The sequence below is a fragment of the Sceloporus undulatus genome, chromosome 3 (assembly GCF_019175285.1).
Source record: "Sceloporus undulatus isolate JIND9_A2432 ecotype Alabama chromosome 3, SceUnd_v1.1, whole genome shotgun sequence".
Taxonomy (NCBI): Eukaryota; Metazoa; Chordata; class Lepidosauria; order Squamata; family Phrynosomatidae; genus Sceloporus; species Sceloporus undulatus.
The window spans coordinates 75,505,923-75,526,477 of record NC_056524.1 but is presented as its reverse complement, the minus strand read 5'-3'; the positions used below and the strand labels follow the sequence as shown (position 1 = coordinate 75,526,477).

Here is a 20,555-nt window from a genome sequence, read left to right as displayed (position 1 = left end):
AGCCATTCACAAGGTTGTGAGTTCAATCTCAGGACTCCAGGATCATCTCAGCCTGGCATCCTTCCGCAGGTCGCTAAACTGAGTACCCAGCATGTTGGGGGCAGTTAGTTTACACATTGTAAACTGCTTAGGAAGTGCTTAAGTGCACTGATAAGTGGTATAGAAATGTACTTGATATTGCTATTGTGGGTTTCCTTCAACTATCTAGTTGGCTATTGTGTGAACAGAATGCTGGATTATATAGATCTTTGATTTGATACAATGGTTGCTTTTATCTTTTTGCTTGCTGTCAGTGATAACTTTTGAGAGAAAAGAAAGGTTGAGATGCTGTCCCTCCTTACTCCCAATACCAGGATGCTCACATAATCTAATTTATAATTCTTTATATGTCTCTGACTTGTGGGTGGTATATTGTGCATAAAGCTTGGAATATTGATTGACAATAAACATAATTAGAGAAAAGGGTTATTGTGAACTGTATTTCTATTGTTGTTTAATTAGAGTGATTTTTCTTTTTAGGAGCCAGATGATCCAGATGCACCTGATGAGCACGAGTCATCGCCACCTGAAGATGCTCCATTGTATCCCCATTCACCTGGCTCCCAGTATCAACAGGTGAGCAGAAAAACATCTTGAACAGAAATATATTAGTTCATTTTAATATTGTGTAAATTTTGCTTCAGCTTGATTAGAAATATATTGTAAACTTATTTCCTTAGACACAAGTTGCCACATACCGTATATACTCGTGTATCAGTCGAATTCATGTATAAGTCGAGGTGGGGTTTGGGAGCCAACATTATGGACTTTAATATGATCCGTGGATAAGTCAAGGGTGCAGTCACTGTCCCTCTGCTCCACTTGCCTCTTGGTCCTCCTTTGAATGGCTGCAGCCCCCGAGACGTCCCTGCTGCTCTGCTTGCCTTTTGGTGCTCTGTGAGGGCAAGTGCCAAAGAGCCATCTCTGCTGCCATCCCCAGTGCTCCCTCTCCCATGCCTCTCCCTTCGGGCTCTCTAACTCAAAGGGTTGCTCAGATTTGTTTGCTCCTTTGTATATTTTGGAGAGGAAAGAGTTAAAGAGAGGTTCCTTTCTCCCTTCCTTTCAGTTTGGGCTCTCCAGCAAGTCTTAAGCTTAACCTTTTTTTTCCCTGTGTAGTTTACATCATGACCAAAGCCATGCATCTTTTCACAAGTATCTCCAGAAGAAAATTAAATTCCCAAGTGCAACATGTCCTATTCATGCATTAGTGAACCGTTTTAGAAAGCAAGCCAATGTGTTGGCAAAATACCCAATCTTAACATAATATTTTAATACAATGATCTGCTAAACAAAATTCTGAACCACACTGAAGTCGGATTCTATTGTGCTTTAATTCATTTATTAGATTTAAAAGTTTTCCTATAATTCTTGTTGATGTAATCAGACTCCAAGATAATTCCAGTGTTGGACTTTAGTTAGATTTTCTGAAACTACAAATGAGACACAAAATAGCTAATGAATATTGAACTCTGGGTTAAACCTCCCTTAAAATTAAATTCCTTTATAAAGAAATCACTAGCTCTGGAAATTAAAATGATAGTGAATCTGACCCTAGCCATGTTTGAGAGTCATGGATAACTGCATTATTTGACTCCTTATCTTTAATAAATCATTAATTCTCTGTCCTTAATCTGTTAATTTCCTTTCCTGCTCATTTGCTTTCATCTTGATTTCTTTACTGATGTTCTCAGCAGAGCAGTTGGTAAGTGATACAGACCCAGTCCCCTCAAAATTAAATCACATTTTGTCCACCAGCTCCCTTATTTGTTCATGTGTCTTCACTTTCTCACAAGAGCTGGCTTTTTTCACTTCCCGAATGCACAGAGATTATATTTTAATTCCAGTTGAGGGTTCAGAACTGATGCAACTTCATATTACATGAAGGTATACTAATGGTTCATATTAGCAGGGACGTAGCCAGGATTTTAGGAAGGGGGGGTCCAGACTAACTACCACTATTATAATGGGGTTTGGGTGCGGCGGCGCAGCAGCACACACCATTCATTTTTCTAATGGAAGGGGGGGGTCCGGACCCCAAGATTCCCCCCCTTGGCTACGTCCCTGATATTAGCCCATTAGTTTAGTAGATGTTTTGAGGGCTAGCAAATACAAATTAATCATTCAATTAAGCTTCACACAAGAACTCTAACTATCCTTTGAAGAACATTCACAATTGCCACTTCCTATTTTCTGTACTGATTATAAGTACTTTTGCTCCACCATTTTGTTTTTTGAAGACTTATTTAATTTAATGTATTCATATAAGTTGGTTAGCATTTTTTTCAGTTTCCTCTTGCTTGAAGTTTTGCATGAAGTTGGACTTAATTAACTACATTTTGCTTTCAGTGTAAATTTGTTTGATTTTTAGTTCTATTTAACAGGGAAGACTTCTCTCCAGTTGTTAAAAATACGTTGCTAAACAGTTGCTCTTTTTTAAAAAAAAATAAAAATAAAGTAGAAGCAATTGTTCTTACAATACATTTTGTCTCTTACAGAATAACCATGTGCATGGACAGCCATATACAGGCCCAGCAGCACATCATATGAACAACCCTCAGCGACCTGGCCAACGAGCACAAGAAAATTTTGAAGGCAGTGAAGAGGTTTCACCACCTCAGACAAAAGAATAGTGGAAATGCACATGATTAACTTGCTCCATCAAGACTGTGCACCCAGGCCTTACAGTCCAACTTTTCTCTGTGTCTGGCTAATATTTAGAAGAAGAAAAAACTATTCCTAATCAACATGGAGTGAAGAGTCTATTCACTGTCTTACCTGCAGAAAATTGCTGTCAATATATAACCTGCCTGCAGTGGAAAGTGTATAGTGTTTTGTAATAAATGGCCTGATGCTAATGTGTAAATGGCAAAGGTGTATATAGTATATTAATGTTTGACTGTTAATTCTTAAGCAAGAAACATTTTTTTGTCTTGATGAGAACTCACAGATCTACAACAATTAATTTCTTGATATATCTGCTGCGCTCTACAACCAGTGTTGCCTGCCTAATGGCAGTTGGATCAGCTCCTTCCCCCCCCAAAAAAGTAAGCCTGTCCATGTCAACCAGGAAAAAAATAGTTTCATGTAATTCTTTGCCACTGGAGTCGATTTTACTATGAGCAACGTAATGACTGGTAACCTTTTAATTATTTGGTTGATGTGGAAAATTGGTGATGTAACATTGTTTCTAGGTCTTTTTTCATTGCCTTTTTCATTCTGGTATTAGGTTAATCACTTTGAAGCTATAGTTAAGCTGTAACATTTAGCATGGCTTCACACCAGGTTAGTGTAGCCAGTGAGGAAATAAAAATTAACAGTTATCCCATTGGGACAACTGTGTTGTTCAGAGCCTTTTCTTCTGACATCTAGATTATAAAACAGGGAGGGGGAGGGTTGGGCAATGTGACAAACAAGTGGTTTTCAGTTGCACATATGTTCCTCACATCTAATGTTTGACAGTTCTGTCTCTGGGTGGGATAAAAGAACATTTAGTTTTCAGTAATAGGAAATTAAAAGATTTAAAACAAATATGCAAATTTTTGCTATGCCAGGATGCCTGGAGCATAATAGACTGTACTTGGTGTGCTTGTTTTGTTTCTTTGGTAGAGCTTATTTGATAACACTTTCCTTTCTACTGCATTGCAGTGAAGTGGAAGTCAACAAAATCACACAATACTTGTGAGTGCCACTGCACCAAGTTAACTTGCTGGTTTTCTGCTCGTTCACAATTCTACTTGAAAGCAAGAATTGTCTTAGCTCTTTATCCATTCTAAGAGAAATCTTAACCTTAGAAGCAGGGTTTGATTATTGAAAAACAAACTACTGGTTAGTCAAATACAAATATGAGGTATCTCTCTATTCCAGAGCAAACATTTGTTTAAAGACTTCAAGGAACGCATCAGTAAATACTGTATTTAAATTAAAATTGGTAACTTGAATGTGTGTAATTATTTTGGAACGTGTCGAAAAACCAAATACCCCTGCAAAACAGATACAGCCCACCCTATACTATTTAAATATTTGCTGTTTTATTTTATAGAAATTATTTTGCTGAATTCACAAATAGAATTTGATTTAAGAAGACCATTTTTGTCCTGTGGTGTGTGTGTGTGGTTTTTTTTTTAAAGAACAGACTGCACAGGTAGTTGGATTCTGTGCACTATACTGAATTCTGGAACTTAAAAAGTCGCATTGAGATTTGGTGGACAGAAATTTGATCCTTGACAAAGAATAAAAAAAAAAACTGTAATAGTTTCTTAATGTGACTATCTTGTACTTTTTGTATGTTTTATATATACATATATATTTAATGAGCACAAGCTTGATGGTATTTTTTACAACTGAGTTAATACAAACAACGCTGCTTATCAAGACTAGTATTTATAGTTGAAATGAACTAAGTTAGAAAATCAGAAGTGTGTTCTGTTGCATTTAGTGTAATGAGATAGTCTTAAACCATTTTTAAATATTCTATGTAGCAATTATCGTTTTACTCTTCCAGATTTTCTCTAGAATTATGTTAACTGTTATGTTTTTAATAGCATATAATTTGATGGGTTGACAACATTCAGGCAAAACATTCCCAGTATATTTGGGTATGTTTACTACTGGCTTAAATCAGAATATTATCCTGTTTTTGTATTTGAGCTGCAACAGTTCATATTCCCTTGGACCAGTAATTATTGTTAAACATAATGTTTCAGAGACTTATCTTTGCTTACAGAAACGTAGAACTTGTTAGTTCAACCTTGGAAAAAATGAAGAAGCATTAAGTGATTGTGGATTTTTTAAAAACTTATTTTCATAAAGCATTAATTTGTTTTTCCCATCCGTGGGGGAAGAAGTTTCTGGATGATCAGTTTGGGAGTATTGTGGCTAATCTTTCCCCATAAAAGAGACTTTTCTAAAATGATAGCCTCATATAAGTGTGTAGCAGAAACCTGAGAAAGGGATTTCCTTTTCTTCTTCAAAAACATCAAATTTCTTCATTTTAAATGAAAATGTTCTGAAGAATGATTAATGCATGCTTTTGTCAGAGCTCTGGCAGCAGTTGCTGCAAAACTGTAATGTAATACCTCAATATTAATGGCACACATTAAAACAAGTCCTCAAAGTGCCTAAATGTTTAATTTTACTTTTCCACTGATTATTTAATTTTTGTTGTAACAGTTAATCGGAAATCCCTGTCTTCCATAAAAGTGATCCATCCAGCAGCAAAATAATCTTACATTTTTCCTAATTATCTGACATAAACTATAAATAAATTGTACACCTGTAGGATTTTTTAAGTATGTTTGTAATCAGAATGTGTTTATGTGAATAGTTTTCTTCACCCTAATAGTTCTATGTGCAAATGAATCTTTGCCACTGTCTCAGTGCGAGACTTTAAAGGTCTTTTTTGTGTGTGTGTTAGCTGCTAAACCAACATAGTTAAGTAGCCATGCATGGCTGCCAACTTACTGGGGTTCTTTAAATGTATCATTTGTGGGGAGCTTTTGAATGCCAAAACTCATGGGAGCCTCAGTTTTTTGTTCGAACATAGATTCTAGTCTTTAGCAATTGTGGAAAAAAAATGAAAGCATGTCTGCGGTGTCCTCTCAAGATTTAAAAACCAAAAGAGAAATAAAAAGAATCCAAAATGGAATTTTAAACCTCATGATTTTTAAATGAAATAATATCTTTGTTTAAATGGCCATGTGTTTTGAGGTAGCTTTAGAAACACATGTACAGATTTGATTTGCTTCCCAAGCAAATTAGGATGTGATTAGTAAAAAGGTTTTTAGGCAGTATATGTATATAAATCAGATATTGGGTGTCATTTTGCTTATGTAATTGGTAAATTACAAAGAAAGACAAACATGTATTTGAAATTTCTGTATCAGTTTAAAGAGAGAGAAGTAGAATAAGTAGGTTAGCTTTGCCCTTCTAGGCACATGTTCATGTAGATGCAAATGTTGTCTTGCTGCTATCACCCTGGAGGTGGTTTCAAAATGAAATTGCACTTTAAGAACTTGCTGCAAAATGTTTGTGTTTGTTTCCATGTTTCCTGGAACATGTTCATTTATGTTGGTTTCTACATTTTCTGAGTGTCCTGGCTGGCACAGTTCAAAGGACAAGTTGCCTGCATAGCTCCCATACATTATAGTAGAGCGAAAATAAAAAGTACTGCTATGTTCTTGGGACAAGCCCATCAGTTCTCCTGAAGTTTGTTTAAGAAAACCTCCCCAAGTTCTGTTTATCATTTTGTAAATTTGCTGCTAATACTAGTCACTGTTGTATGACAGAACATTTAACTTATTCTTCTTACTCTACAAGCTTACATTAACATGGGCATTTTTTGTTGTTGTGTGCCTTCAAATATTTTCTGACTTATGGTGATGGTGAGATTTTCTTGGCAAGATTTGTTCATTATGCAGACAAGCTCTTTGCAACAACAACAACAACAACAACAAAATAAGGGAAATGTAAGTTTTTAGAATGTTCTCATAGCAGAAAAAGTTATTTTAGAAATGTAACGTCTTCCTTCTGGGAATTATGGTTATTAATAGAAAACACAGATGTGTGAAGCTGGTTCTCACTGTTGCATGTGCATAATTTCATAACATCCCAGCAAGTGGTGCCTTGTGGAAGAATGGGCAATTGTGAGTCAGGTGTTATGGCTAGAACATTATATGATCTCATGTGCGGAGGATTAAATCCTGTGAGGGTTGGAGACCATCCTGAATTAGGTGATCTGTGGTTCATGGAGCACTTGGTAAAACAGTGAGTCTCCAAAGATAAAGCAACAGTAGCTTCCTTGAGCAAAGTTCTGCTTGTATAGGTTTTCTGTAATAATGGGATCTTTCTTTCTTCCCTTGACACAGTCCATCCTATTCAGAATGGTCCCTCTAATCAAAAAGTTTTGGTTATATACAGGCAAGAAGGAGCAGGGAATGCCCCTCGGCAATTTCCTTCTACAGAGTGCTTAGGATTCAACACAGTGCGTTTCTGTAGTGTTGGTTTACATTCTGAGAAGCAGGTTTTCATGTGTTATTTATGAATGGATCCTCTGTCACCTTCTTTTGATCAGCAGGAACATGCTTTTGTATTATTGTTTTTGTATTCTTTAGCCTTCCCTAAAGGGACAGTAATCATTTCATCTTTCTAAAGTCCTATGGCTAAAAGGTGAAGAAATAGATATGCATCCTTCGTGCACAATTTACTTCATTGCTAATGTGGGAAAGGCATTCGATTATCTGGAGAGAATCTAGTGCATGCAATATGAACGCTGTTGCAGTAAGGAAAATAACTGTACCTTAATGAATAAACATTGGTACAAATTGCCCCCCTTCATATTTTTGTTCTCATTCTGAATAGCTGTCCTGCTTGGTATCAGATGACAATGGTAAACAAAATAGCAAATTACTGACCAATTAAGTACTAAATTCAATAGGGATTGGATGCTATTATAGGACTCATATTGGAGTTGCTGCTGTTTGTGTAATTATAAAAAAAATACTGCAGTAGTGACACTATTAGTGTACGTTATTACCTGAACCTATTTCTGGCATCTTCCTGTTCATTGGCTTCTGAAGATAGTTGCACTTGTTGAATTTCAGTTGTGCTCAGGTTCTGTACTGCTGTCGATTTGACCCATAGTGGATTCCTAGGGGCTTAAATTGCAAATACTGAGAGAAAAGATGCAGACAAGGAAATTAGTACTTACAGTAATCTGCTAGGATCATCCATAATGAAGAGCTGGTGAAGCACATTGGCTAAAAAGACACGGTAAAGGTCAGAAAATTCCCAGTTCAGACTCAAGATATGCTATGAACTCATGTACCAGTACTTTTAGGCATGCCAGTCTTGACGAACTGTAATGGAGATAATATATGTGAAGAAATGTGAACACTTATAAGCACATTTGAAAAATTGTGTGTTTAATAGCGCATTATTGTTCTGTGCCATCAAATCAATCTAACATAAGGTAATCCTGTGAATGAAAGACCTTCAGGAGACCCTATTATTAAAAGCCTTGCTCAAATTCTAGATTGGGTCAATCCAAAGGAAGCATTTCAGTAATGCAGTTCTGTGTGCTCCACAGCTAAATTGATCCGTAAATGACACAGTTCCTGCCCACAAACTGTAGCTCTCCAATTAACCTAAATGCCAGCAATTGCTAAGAGCGAGTTCAAACATTTGCTCCATGCCTTAGTGCCAATTCCTGTGGCCATTCTGGCTGAATATAGGTCCGTTTCAGTCCCAGTGATTGGGGTTGGCTGTCGTGATTGCTCATGCAGTTGTTCAAGCACAAGAGGCAGCTCTCACGCATAGAGCAAAATATTTTCATGTGTGGATTTTCTGTTGATAGTAAAGACACCTTAAATGTTCTTTAAGAAGAGTGCTAATTAAACAGGTTGTTTTTAAAGGTTTGTGTTTAAAGGCACCACCATTTAAGTCTCTGTCCCCTTAACTGTCATCATAATACCCAAAACAATCTATTTAAAATTGTCTAATTTTCTCCATTCAAATTTGTGTTTTCATAATTGCATTGCGCTGGGTCATAGTGATTGGCTTCCCCCCTCATACTAACAAAATTGCCATTTCTCTGATCTTTGTACATGTGTGTGTGTGTGTGTGTTTTTTAAAAAGGAGCACCATCTCTTGCTCTTTGCTGTACATCTTTTTATTTAATTCCTGCAAGATTTAGTTTGTCCAAGAAAAGTTATTTTAGGTGCTCATGAGTTTAGTATGCTACTCTACATTCATTCCAGTACCTGTATTTGCTATCTCTTTTATGTTGTTTCATTCTTGGAGACCACCCTCTTGCTCAGTACAAAATTTGATTTGCTCCCTTTTGCTTAAGCCTGTATGTGGATCTGAAAAATTAGCTTTATATTTTCAATTTTGCTGTGTGTTTGATTAATTCCATAGAACATTTATTGAACAACACAGTAATTCATGACCTTTTGGAGCCTTGTTTGGTAATCAGTTGTCCTAGAATGAGTATGAAGGGGGAGCACATAACAGTGATCTTCAAAGTGTATGTATGTGCCTTCAAGCTGCATGTCCACTTACAGTGACCCCATGAATTTCATAGGATTTTCTTAGGCAAGGAGTACTCATGAGATAGTTTTGCCAGTTCCTTCCTCTGAAATATAGCTTGCAGCACCAGGTATTTGCTGGCAGTCTCCCATCCAAGTAGTAACCTGAGCTAACTCTGCTTTCATCCTCCACCTCTCATGGTTGCCAGCAAGTTCATTCGCCTCAGATACCATTTTTGGCAAAGCTGATTTCTCTTCTGCATGGGCAACCATTTGTCCCTCAAATCCAATTTGTCATTTGTATTCTAGTTGCTGACCTATTTTAAGACTTTGATCCAAAACACACTGCAGAAATAATCCAGTTTGAGACCACTTTAACTCTCCTGGCTCAGTGGTAGGAAATTCAAGTACAGTACTATCATTTTTAAAGACATTTAGCTTTCTCTGTCAAAGAGTTCTGGTGCCACAATAAACTACAATTCCCAGGATTCCCCAGCACTGAGCCAGGACAGTTAAAGAGGTCTCAAACTGGATTATTTCTGCAGTTGTTTTCAACCGCTAATCTGCTTTTCGTTGACATTTTAATCATAGTGGGGGCAGGCTGTTAAAGCTAGCCGAGAACCTATGTCTACATTTTTGAGGATCAGGGGACGCGCTATTCCATCCTATCACTTACATTGTCATACTCTTCACCTATATCCTATTAGGTGTTGAGGAAGTGGTTCCCATCTGCCTGTGTTGGGTATTCGTATCTCTTTGGACAGAATTGATTTATAATCTTGTCATATGGAGGAGATGTAGCTGACTGGCAATTATATTTTCCCCATGGGGCCTGGAACTGTTTTTCTTTCCTGGAAACTACTCAAGGATCACCACTTTGAGTAGTACTCTTTGAGTGTTCCTATTCCTACATAACAAAGCAAGCAGCAACAGAGCTAGTCTATTTCAAAATGATGTGGTTGAAAGTCACTATTTTTACTAATATAAAGTCTAATTCAAGAGAAATAATATAGGTAAATGATAGAAAACAGTTGCCAAAACTATCCTGATCACCAAAAAAATAAAATACAATTCTATTAGACTTTGGATGTGACATGTAAAATATAAAATATTTTCCAGTTATATTTGAATGTTACATTTTAAGAATTATGTGATTATAGATCATATCTTGCTCTATCTAGGGAAGGCATATGATGGAAAGCTTTGTCAAAACAACTTTTAACTATTTCTGATGGGTGCAATTAATTCTTTTCAACATTTTTATCTGAAACCTCTATTAAAACTTCTGGCATACCTTTTCTTTAGCTTTAACATTTGCATTCCATGTTTGAATTCTAGAGTTTGGATGAGCTAGATCTAGTAGAACCTTGAACGGTGTTCAATATTGTACTGATGAAGATTCTTGCCACTAATGTATTGATTTTCATATATGGGAGACTACAGGGAATCTTGACCTTCTCTTGAAATCTTCCAACCCTGTCTGTTGCAAAGTATGAGCTTCTAGGAGGTAGGGAGAATACTCCCAGTTTGTAGATTGCTTTGGAAATGTTTGACTTATTTGACAAAATCCAAAAGGGAAATCCTTTCCTCCCTTTCCAGCACTCCCACCTTGCCTCCCCAGAGCGTTCCCTCAACTCCACAGTACATTTCAAGGGGGGCTACAACCAAGATTTTCACCTCCCATCGAAGGTGTTAACTGGACACAATCCAATTGCTGCTGTTTCTTCCACAGCCTATTCCAGTAAGTGCCACTTATTTTGTCATCACTGGTTTTACTGAGACTGGTAGAATACTGTATTTCATAATTACATTTTTGGATTCTGTATGCAAGTGTGAGTTAACATTTGAAACGGGATTTCGAAATGTTTACTTTGAGCTCAGTTGGTTGTTTGGTATTTGAGCCATATTTAATTTTGAATTTGAAACTGCTCTGCTAAGGAAAAGCATAGAAAGGGAAACTATTGGCAAAATACCATATTTATACAGTAAGTCTTAATTTTCAGGACTTTGTGCAAGCACAAATACACTGTTTAGTTACTACACCCTGAAATTGCAGCTCAACAATTTTTAGATTGAAGATGGGCTACTCCAATGTGCCTTTATGCCTTTCATTTCCACCTAGCAATAGCATACTTAGTTCAATATTCTTCCAGTTTTTAAATGCATTTCCTAAGTGCTTGGCCTTCATTTATCTCACTGTAAACAAGGTACCTTATGTTACACATCTATTTGTAGCAAATGAAGCTTAATTGTAACAAAGGTTTTTTTAAAAAAGCTTGAAAGCCAGTTTCTTAAAAATGGGTGCCCTCCTGCTTCAACCTACAATTGGAGAGCCTCTAAAAATATTTCCAATAAAAAGGGCTAAAGCATTTTACTGGATTTGGTATTAACTTGCGTTAAGATTGGTTTATACTTAACCCTTTGCTAATAAAACTTGAGAAATGTGCATTTTGTAAATTGTAAAAATTACATTTGCTGGCTATATTAGTGGTTCACTGAGCCTTCTAGTTTAGTACCCTCATTCTCTGGTCTTCGAATGAGTGCTTATGCTACACTCCAGAAATCTCTGCGATGCAGAAAAGAACATACCGTATCCAATTTACTGGCCAACGTTTTCCATTATCACTGTCATTGACTAAGATTTCCTTTTAACATCAGCAGTCAGGAACAGGCCTACCAGGTGCTGGCCTAATAGCATCTAATTCTTGGTAGCTCTACAATGGATCAGTAAGCTTGAATTTTAGTGTTCTTTGTCAGGATGGCTAAGGGCCCAGACAGGCCAAAATAAAGCTGCTTTGGGTCACTTTGGAGGTATGTTGTTTAAATGACACATGCATCTTTAAGAGGCTGGAAGCTGTGCCAAAGCTGCACTCCAGTCCTTAGGACTGGAGCGTGGTTTTGGCATGGCTTCAGACCTCCTAGGACACATGCATCATTTAAACAGCATACTTCCAAACTGACCCAAAGCACCTTTATTTTGGCCTGTCTGTTCAGGCCCTAAAAGAGGTTTGGAAACTGCTTTTTTAAGCCCATGAAGCAGCAATTCAGCAACTAAAAGCTGAGTTTTTGTCTAAGCAATAGTTTTTTGAGATTAGCCTTAAGTAATTTACATTAAAAAGCCAAAACAGACTGCAGAAGGAAGGTTGGATCCACCCTAGTGTTTGCATTAAACAGAAAGTACTAATTTCTGTCTTCAATTGGCTAGGTGCTTTCCCATCCTGTGGCAGTCCTATGGGCTTAATGGGACTATTACTGATAATGGCTGTTGCCACAAGGGGAGAAACAAATGGAGCAGCAGTTTCATACAAATCTGGGCCCAACATATGATTAAGCTACTTCAACTTAAATATGTAAAGTTGACACAGCAACACTCATCACTGTTGTAGCAGGGGACCCGTTATTCCCCATTTGGCTTGGAGATGTCTCCCAATTTAAGGAATAATTTGTCAAATAGTAGTGTGAGAACTATTGTTCCAAATATATATATATGGAAACCCTACAAGGCTAGTTCAATTTTCATCACTTTAAAATGTGTTTTAGAAGAGGACTAACAGTTTAAGCTTACTGCATGTGCTTTCTTTTATATTAGTACATGACTGTACATGAAACAAATACAACTCTGCTATAACTTTTGAATATAATTAACACATTGATCAACATTATGGAATTATTCTTTTCTGTTACACAATTAGCTATCCTACTATTTAGTAAAACAGAAGAAAAATTACTTTGTGAACCAAGTTTAGTATTGCAGTTACCCTGAACAATGTTTTTTGTAGCCTCAACTGAAAGTTTTTATTCCATTATCCAGTTTCAGGACACCTACATATATATTCAATGCTTTGCCAAATTGTTACACGTAGAAAAAAAAGAGTATTTCCACACATTTTTACTAGATGTACACAAATAATGGCATTTATTTTGTTATGAATATAATGAACTGAAGATTTAATTCTCCTTCTCCTGCACAGTCTTTGTTCCACGCAGTCTGCCAGTACGCCGGGCTGCAATGAGACCAACCTTGCGACCAGCTGGAGCATCTCTCCTAATGGTTGATGGCTTACCAATATGCTGGTGGTTGCCACCACCAAAAGGATGTTCAACAGGCTGTGAAAAGAACAATCGGAATCAGAGCCAGAAATTATTTCAATACAACACGAAACAGCTCTTCAAGGCAAAACCTATACAAAACCCCATTTAATGCCATGGAACTGAAGACAGAAGATGCTGAAGACACAATTGATGGGGGAAAGCCTGCTTTATCAACTTCAAGAAATAGCGCACATTACTGCAATAAGAACTAATGTTATGTTTTAATTTTATGATGATTAGTGGTTTTGTTTTAGCTTTGAATTGTATGTTTTATATGTATTAGCCAGCTTGATATGTACAATACAAAAAGTACAGTAGTTACATATGCATAATTAAATCTTTGAAGCACTGGCAATGCATGGTTTTCTGTTTGAACTAGAACATCACTTGGGCAGTACTATAACTATGTCTGTTAGCAGTCACTGACCCACTTGAGGGTCAAGAGATGCCTTGACCCATCAGACTGCCCTTTAGTTCCAGCATTGTGTGGCTGAAGTGAGCATACCACCTCAGTCAAGAGCCAGTAGCTCAACTGGCCTATTTTTCTTTTCCACTTCCATTTTCCTTTTGCATGATGGATCTGAAGTAATGGATTACAATTAAAAATTGTAAACAGTCTTAAGTGGTTTGTCAGAAAGGAAATAGATCATTGTAGAAAAAAAAAACCAAGCAAGAGTGCAATAAAAAGAGTTACTTACGTTCATAGCTACACCACGGACACGTGGCCAGCAGTTTCTCTTTGCCTTGTATTTGTGGTAAGCCCGTCCAGCTTTCAAGATTGGTTTGTCAATACGACCACCACCAGCAACAATACCTGTTAAATATAAGAAGTTTGTTCTCCGCTTTTTCTTAAAAAATCAACACCAGTTGAAACAGCTCACAGTCCTTCTCAAATACAATCACACCACAGTTAACAAAGCTTAATATAAAGAAGCTTGTTTTTGCAGTCTTTACCCAGCCCTGTTTTCTGCTTCATCCTCTGCTTAGCTAGAGATTTTTAGCTGTATCAGCATTGGGAGACGGTAAAGGAGGGCTAGAGAAAGGCAGACTTTCAAGGTAGGATTGCAGCAGCATATTTCTGGTAAACTGCAATAAAACACTGAGCTGGGAAGGAATGGGATTCTGCTCTAACCAATCCTACTGTAGCCATGTGTGCCTGCCTACAAAAGGCAAGGTAAGCAGCAGCTGCTTCCACAATCCCTTACTGAGCATGTGTGTTAAAAGCAAAACAGAGAAAAGGGAAAGCAGTTAAGCCAGACTCACCACCTCCCCAGCCCATGTTAAAAAGGATGGATTTCTTAAGTATAGCCCTCAAAACTAAAATCCTAAGAAAATTGGAGGTTTGAGACAGAAAAAACCCTGAATGCATTTTAGTAGAAGCTTTCAACTATCTCTAGATTCTAGAGTCTAGAAGGTTCCGTGTTTTTGTTTACTTGTGCAAGGCTTATCTGACCTTATTTCATTTCCCTTGTATATATTGATAGTTTTGGATAACATGTTTACTGGAGTTTACTAAACTATTCTTTTTTGTGAAGTAGGAACCTGTCCCTATTCTTTCTATTTCTTTCTCCCGAACCAAATTTTCTGATAAAGAAACAATGCCCAGGAACACATCTACATCATTAAATGAGAGATGCCTGTAATAACAATAAGAAACTATGAACATGCTCTTCTTATATAACATCTTGCAATTAAAAAACAAGATGGAAGATTTAAAAATGCACTCATATGTCATCCTGTAAAAATTTCTGCCATTTAAAATGGCTGGGGGGGGGGATGCCCCATGTCCATAGATGGTAAAAGCAGTTCTTTATTTAATTGCAGTTATGGCTCATCAGAAACTACTGGGAAAGAGGCCCTTTTTTTACAAAACAAGTCACTTCCTGTTTCCTGAAAAAGGTTTTTTTCTACCAGGCAAAAATTGGCTAGGAGTATGTGTCAAAGGTTTTGTGAAAATGCCCCCCCGCCAAACCCACTACAGGGTACATGCCACTTTGCTTATCCCAGCCTACACAGTCAGAACACATCAAGTTCTATACAGACGCATAGATTGATAGGTTGAGTATTAAGAGGTATTCAGTATTGAGTATTAAAAGTATTCCGTACTTTCAATGATGTTGTCCAAAATGTTACCGTTAGGCTGCTTCTGCTATTATTGTTTGTTGTGACACCAGAGCTCTATACACTGCTCCCTCGGGTTACGAAATTAATTCGTTCCGCAGCCGCTTTCGTAACCCGAAAAGCCTTCGTAAGCCGAATTGCCATAGGCGCTAATGGGGAAAAGCCACGTTTCGTGCGAAAAAGCGCCGAAAAGCACCAAAATTTTTTTTCGTAACCCGAAAAACATTCGTAACCCGGAACAATTATTTCCAATGGGATTTTTTCGTATCCCGGAAATTTCGTAACCTGGGTATTTCGTATCCTGAGGTACCACTGTAACAGATCTCTAAATGTCTCATAAAATAATTCCCAGAATTCCACAGCACTGAGCCATGGCAGTTAAAGTGGTGTCAATTTGGATTATTTCTGCAGTGTTGGTACAGCCTAACTCAATATGCAAGTTCAGAGATTCCATGACGAAAATGTCTCAGTAGACTCAACCAACAATTCTAATATGACTCAGTGGAAACCAAAGGCCTAAAAATATGGTTTTCTCAATTGCTGCTATTTTTGTTATTCACTGCATCTGAGTTTTGCATAAAGATCGTCTCCAATGACAACTTCCTGTGGTAAAAACAACCCCCCCCCACCTAAAATGGCAGGCAGATGGCAGAATTGGGGGGTGGCCATTTTTGAAATTAGTGGGGAGCTGCAGCCTTAAGATCTCCTGGAGGACCAATGGGGCCTCAATCCCTGGTAGCTCTTAAAATGCCGCATGGTTCATTTTAGCTTTATATATGCAGTCCCTAGTTATTGTAAAGACATCTTTTAGACATCTGAAAACCCCAAAATAACTCTGCAATCCAGGTTGTATAATTACAATGTTCTATTCAAACACTTCCAACCAAACACTTTGGAGCTTGAAGAGTGCAACACACATTTTAGGTAACACTTACCAACAACTGCTCTGTTTGCAGAGGAGATCACCTTCTTGGAACCAGAAGGCAGTTTCACCCTCGTTTTCTTGGTTTCAGGATTGTGGGAGATAACTGTGGCATAGTTTCCAGAGGCGCGAGCCAGCTTCCCACGATCGCCCGGCTTCTCTTCAAGACAGCAGACGATGGTGCCTTCTGGCATAGTACCAACAGGCAGCACATTGCCAATGTTCAGTTGAGCTATAAGAGATTAAGGAGAGGGGATATTTAAAGCAGGAGTGTCAATCTGGGTGCATTTCAAAGAAACATGCACCATTTCTATCATCTTTACTTACCTTTCTTGCCACAATAAACAAACTGTCCCGTGTGAATGCCTTCAGCGGCAATGAACAATTCTGTTCGTTTCTTAAATCTGTATGGATCACGGAAAACAACCTTGGCAAGCGGAGCTCCCCGTCCAGGGTCATGAATTATGTCCTATTGAAACGGAATTGCAATTTAATATGACGGCATAGAGAGAGAAAGAGAGGGGACAGAGAGGGAGAAGCAATATTAATTGTAATTACTATTAAATACTAGAAACACTACTAATTTTCTTGTGATATTTACTTGCATTGTTGTCAGACCAAAGAAAGCCTGATATTTGACATGACAACTGTTTATACTGGGTAATCGTATCACACAATTCAAGCGCCTACCAGCGGTCCCATTTGCACATATTTAAATTCCACATAGCAATGACAAATGCTAAATACTGGAGGCATACTACTGAAAGGACTGAAGGATAGTTTCATTAAAAACCCATACTCTAGGTGAAATTCATCTGCATTATGAAATTTTATCTGTATTAAAGTCTCATTGTGCTTCACAGGCCTCCAGCCTTTAGTATGACTCTCAAAATATTTTCAGCTCACCTCTTTACACTGAATCCTTTCGGCATCTGAGTTAGCAGACCAAGTCTATGAAAGCGATTCATACTTTCATACTGTGATTCTGTGATTCTACTACTTCTTTCCATCTGTTAGTCTCAGGTGCTGCAAGAGCACCTAAATTTGCATACTAAATTATACTGCTCCCTAACAAGGGCTGCCTCTTGATATCTATCTGTGTGTAATGAGAGACGGTAAATAGTTTCAGTTTTTATACCCACCTACTCTTTATCGCGGCAGTTCAGCCAGGACACAAGAAGTCACATTATACTGAATATACCACAATATGTGGAGCATCATGACCTAAAATTCCCCACCGCCCGGCACTTACCTTCACAATACCCTTGATGTAGCCATGTCTTTCAGCAAAGTCAACAGCCCTGAGCTTCGCTGCGCCCTTCCTGTGTTTCACGTGGGCCCTGAACACGGACCCCGCGCCTTTTCTCTGGCCTCTGATTACGCGGCCCATTCTGCGCTGGGAAAGAGTTGCGAGAGACAAGGAGGTTTAGAATAAAGGAATCCCGGCCCAGGAATTTGTTTAGAGTAATGCCAGTAATGAATGGAGTTCAACCCCTCTCCACACCAGAATCCACTCCTACACTTTACTACTACAAGGATACACAAAGGGGGGAATGGAGCCACGTATTCATGGCACTATCCTGAAGCACAGCTGCCATTACCAAAGTTTAACCACCAACAGATATACATTTAAATCTTACTGATAGGCTTAGTTGAACTAGAAATGGTGTTGTTGCTGTGTGCCTTCAAGTCGCTTCTGACTCATGGTGACCCTAAGGCTATTGTGGCAAGATTTGCTCAAAGGTTTGCCACTGCTTCCCCCTGAGGCTGAGAGAGTGTGACTTTCCCAGGGTCAATCGATGGGTTTCATGGCTGAGCCAGGATTCGAACCCTGCTCTCCAGAGTCACAGTCCAACACTCAAACCGCCACACCGCACTGACTCTTCTTTGTATTATACTTTATGCATTTTGCACCCTTTGTGTGTTTTGTTGCCAAGGCAGAGTAACACATGCAAGTGGAATTAAAGAGCATGCGCACAAGCCAAGAAAACAGGAGGGAGAGAGGCCTTGTAGCGCCTTTGAGGGTAACTGAAAGGAAGAGGTTGGCAGCAGGAGCTTCCCTAGACTTCAGTCTACTTCCTCAGAGGCGTCTGAGTGGAACTAGATGCATCTGAATGCATCTGAGGAAGTAGACTGAAGTCAAGGGAAGCTCCTGCTGCCAACCTCTTCCTTTGTGTTACCCTCAAAGGCGCTACAAGGCCTCTCTGTGTACACAATTTTACAGATTAACACACTTGTGTGTGTATATATACAGTATACTGTATATAATTTTATTCCAAAACACACTGTAGAAATAACCCAGTTTGAGACCGCTTTAACTGCCCTGGCGCTCTCTCTCTCTGACAGAGAAGGCTAAGTGTCCCACAAACACTACAGCTCCCAGGGTCCCCTGGCACAGAGCCAGGGCAGTTAAAGCGGTCCCAAACTGGATTGTTTCTGCAGTGTGTCGTGGACTTATATGTTCCTGGCGCCGCCATTTCCTTGGTGCCCCCCAAAAGGAGCCCAAAAGGCCAGACGGGGAGCTCGAGATGGCGGCCAGGCGCTCCCTTGCTTCCCTCCAAGGACCCCAGCGTCGCCAGGAAGCCGATGGCGGCCTGAGCCCCCCAGGATTCCCCCGATGGAGACGGATTCCGCCCGGTCCCCCCTCCGCCTCCAGCCTTACCTCGGCAGGCCCTGGTTCGGAAAGGAGGCGGGACCGGAAGTTCGCGGAGGAACCGGCTTTTTCCGGCCACGAGGAAGTCGCCCGCCGCAAGGCCTCGTGGGTAATGAAGTCCTGACATCCGGGAACTTAGCAGCGCCGCCTCTTTTTCCCCCTCAGAGATTGATGATGCCTGTTCTCTCTCAAACTATAGCAATGATCGCATTTTTGAGGCCGCGTTCACTGCCAGGGAACTGTGGGAAGTGTAGTGTTTGTGAGACGTTAGCCTCCTCTGTTGAAGAGCTCTGGTGCCACAGTAAGCTCCCATACCATTCAAAATACACCCATCCCGCCATGTTCGCGGCTTTGTTTAATATGTCCTCTCTAGGAATCTCTGGGTCCTCCTCCAGCGCAACTCTATGGCCAACTTTAGCCAGAGAGGAGGATTCCTAGAGAGGACACTTAGCGCAGGCCTAGGGTCAGTGTCTGTCATAATTATATATAACATAATTACCACTCTTCTCTGTCAGAGTGCTTATATATATATATATATATATATAATCACTTATTATTATTATTATTATTATTATTATTATTATTATTATTATTATTGCTTCCCAGCCTCTCCTCGAGTCCAGGCACATCGCATTCAAATACATATAGTTATTGCCACCCTTCTCTGCCAAAGAGTGCTTTTGGACGTACTAAAACAAATGACAGAACTTGCCCATAGCAAGTAAGTATTCTCCAATGATTATTCCTTATGGGCAAGTATGGCTTCTCTACGGGAAGGTATTCTGCAATGATTTCCTATGGGCAAGTACTCTCCAATGGTTCTCTATGGGCAAGTACTGTCATTTGTTTTAGTATGTCCCATATATGTATGTATGTATGTATATATATATATATATATATATATACACACATACATACATATACACACACACATATATGTATGTACATATGTATTACCATCCTTCTCTGCCAGAGTCCTGGTGCCTCACCAAACTACAAATTCCCAGGGAGGGAGGGACCTGTAGGATGGAGCCAGGGCAGCTAAAGTGGTCTCTTGCAAAGTGCTTTCAGCCTTAAGGGAAGGCAATGGCAAACCTTGCCAAGAAACCCCATGAAATGCCTTGAAGGCACACAGCCCCCTGGCTCTCATTCTCTGCCTAGAAGCAGCCCCTGTCCTTGCAGCAGGCTTCCTTGGCAGCAAGGGAGCTTGCTCCTTAGGAAGAGGCTACAAAGGACTGCAACCTATTTAGGCGAAGAAGCCCCTTTCCTTTCCTTTCCTTCTCTTCTCCCTCCTCTTCCTTTTCCATTTTCTTCTGCAGGGCGCTGCGGAGGATCCCTGCTGCCTGCCACCCTCCCTTGGAAAAGGCTCCTGCGATGCAAAAGGCTCTTCTTTGTGGCTGACACAGGCGAGGCTTATGCAATGCAGCTGGCTTTCCTGCTTGGCTGGGGTGTCCTTCTTGGGACTGACAGGGTTTTCTTTTCTCCCCCTCCCTCAATACACACACACACACACCGGATCCCATGGCATTTAAGTCTAGCCTCAATTGAGGCAAGTGAAGCTATGCCAATCAATGCCCATGAATGCCAATGTGCCTCTGCAAGGAGAAGCCAAGCTTGCCTCCCCCCAGGTTCAGCTTGTCGTGCCTCTCAGTTCAATGGCAATGGAGTCTTCCCGGGCAACCGGAGGACAATCTGGGGTCTTCAA

General features: G+C 39.4%; 2 protein-coding genes and 1 long non-coding RNA gene across 5 annotated transcripts in view; 2 read left to right on the top strand and 1 right to left on the bottom strand.

Annotated features, from left to right (window-relative positions):
• USP9X (ubiquitin specific peptidase 9 X-linked) overlaps nt 1-4,122 on the top strand; it is a 361,613-nt gene extending 357,491 nt beyond the window's left edge. For all 3 annotated transcript variants that reach the window (XM_042457061.1, XM_042457060.1, XM_042457062.1), the window contains exons 44-45: nt 520-615; nt 2,535-4,122. In XM_042457061.1, the coding sequence (XP_042312995.1) occupies nt 520-615; nt 2,535-2,669 (231 nt within the window). In that variant the 3' untranslated portion in view covers nt 2,670-4,122. The remainder of the gene's footprint in view (nt 1-519; nt 616-2,534) is intronic.
• An 8,826-nt stretch (nt 4,123-12,948) lies between these two features.
• On the bottom strand, nt 12,949-18,949 carry RPL8 (ribosomal protein L8). Its single transcript, XM_042460091.1, has 6 exons — nt 18,860-18,949; nt 17,450-17,593; nt 16,525-16,666; nt 16,211-16,429; nt 13,853-13,968; nt 12,949-13,169 (listed from the first exon to the last, which is right to left on the bottom strand). The coding sequence occupies exons 2-6, from the start codon at nt 17,585-17,587 to the stop codon at nt 13,011-13,013; spliced, it is 774 nt and encodes a 257-aa protein (XP_042316025.1). The 5' UTR covers nt 17,588-17,593; nt 18,860-18,949; the 3' UTR covers nt 12,949-13,010.
• Nucleotides 18,950-19,006: 57 nt separating this feature from the next.
• Nucleotides 19,007-20,555, top strand: part of LOC121926802 — a 20,927-nt gene continuing 19,378 nt past the window's right edge. Inside the window, exon 1 of the long non-coding RNA XR_006103089.1 lies at nt 19,007-19,151. This is a non-coding gene — a long non-coding RNA (uncharacterized LOC121926802). The remainder of the gene's footprint in view (nt 19,152-20,555) is intronic.

Bases quoted from the DNA above. Each gene is read 5' to 3' on its own strand.
- RPL8 (XM_042460091.1), bottom strand. From the start codon at position 17,587: ATGGGCCGCGTAATCAGAGGCCAGAGAAAAGGCGCGGGGTCCGTGTTC. The intron at 16,667-17,449 runs GTAAGTGCCGGG...CCGTTTCAATAG, and splicing joins ACATCAAGGGTATTGTGAAG to GACATAATTCATGACCCTGG. The intron at 13,170-13,852 runs GTAAGTAACTCT...TTCTTTTCACAG, and splicing joins TCCGTGGTGTAGCTATGAAC to CCTGTTGAACATCCTTTTGG.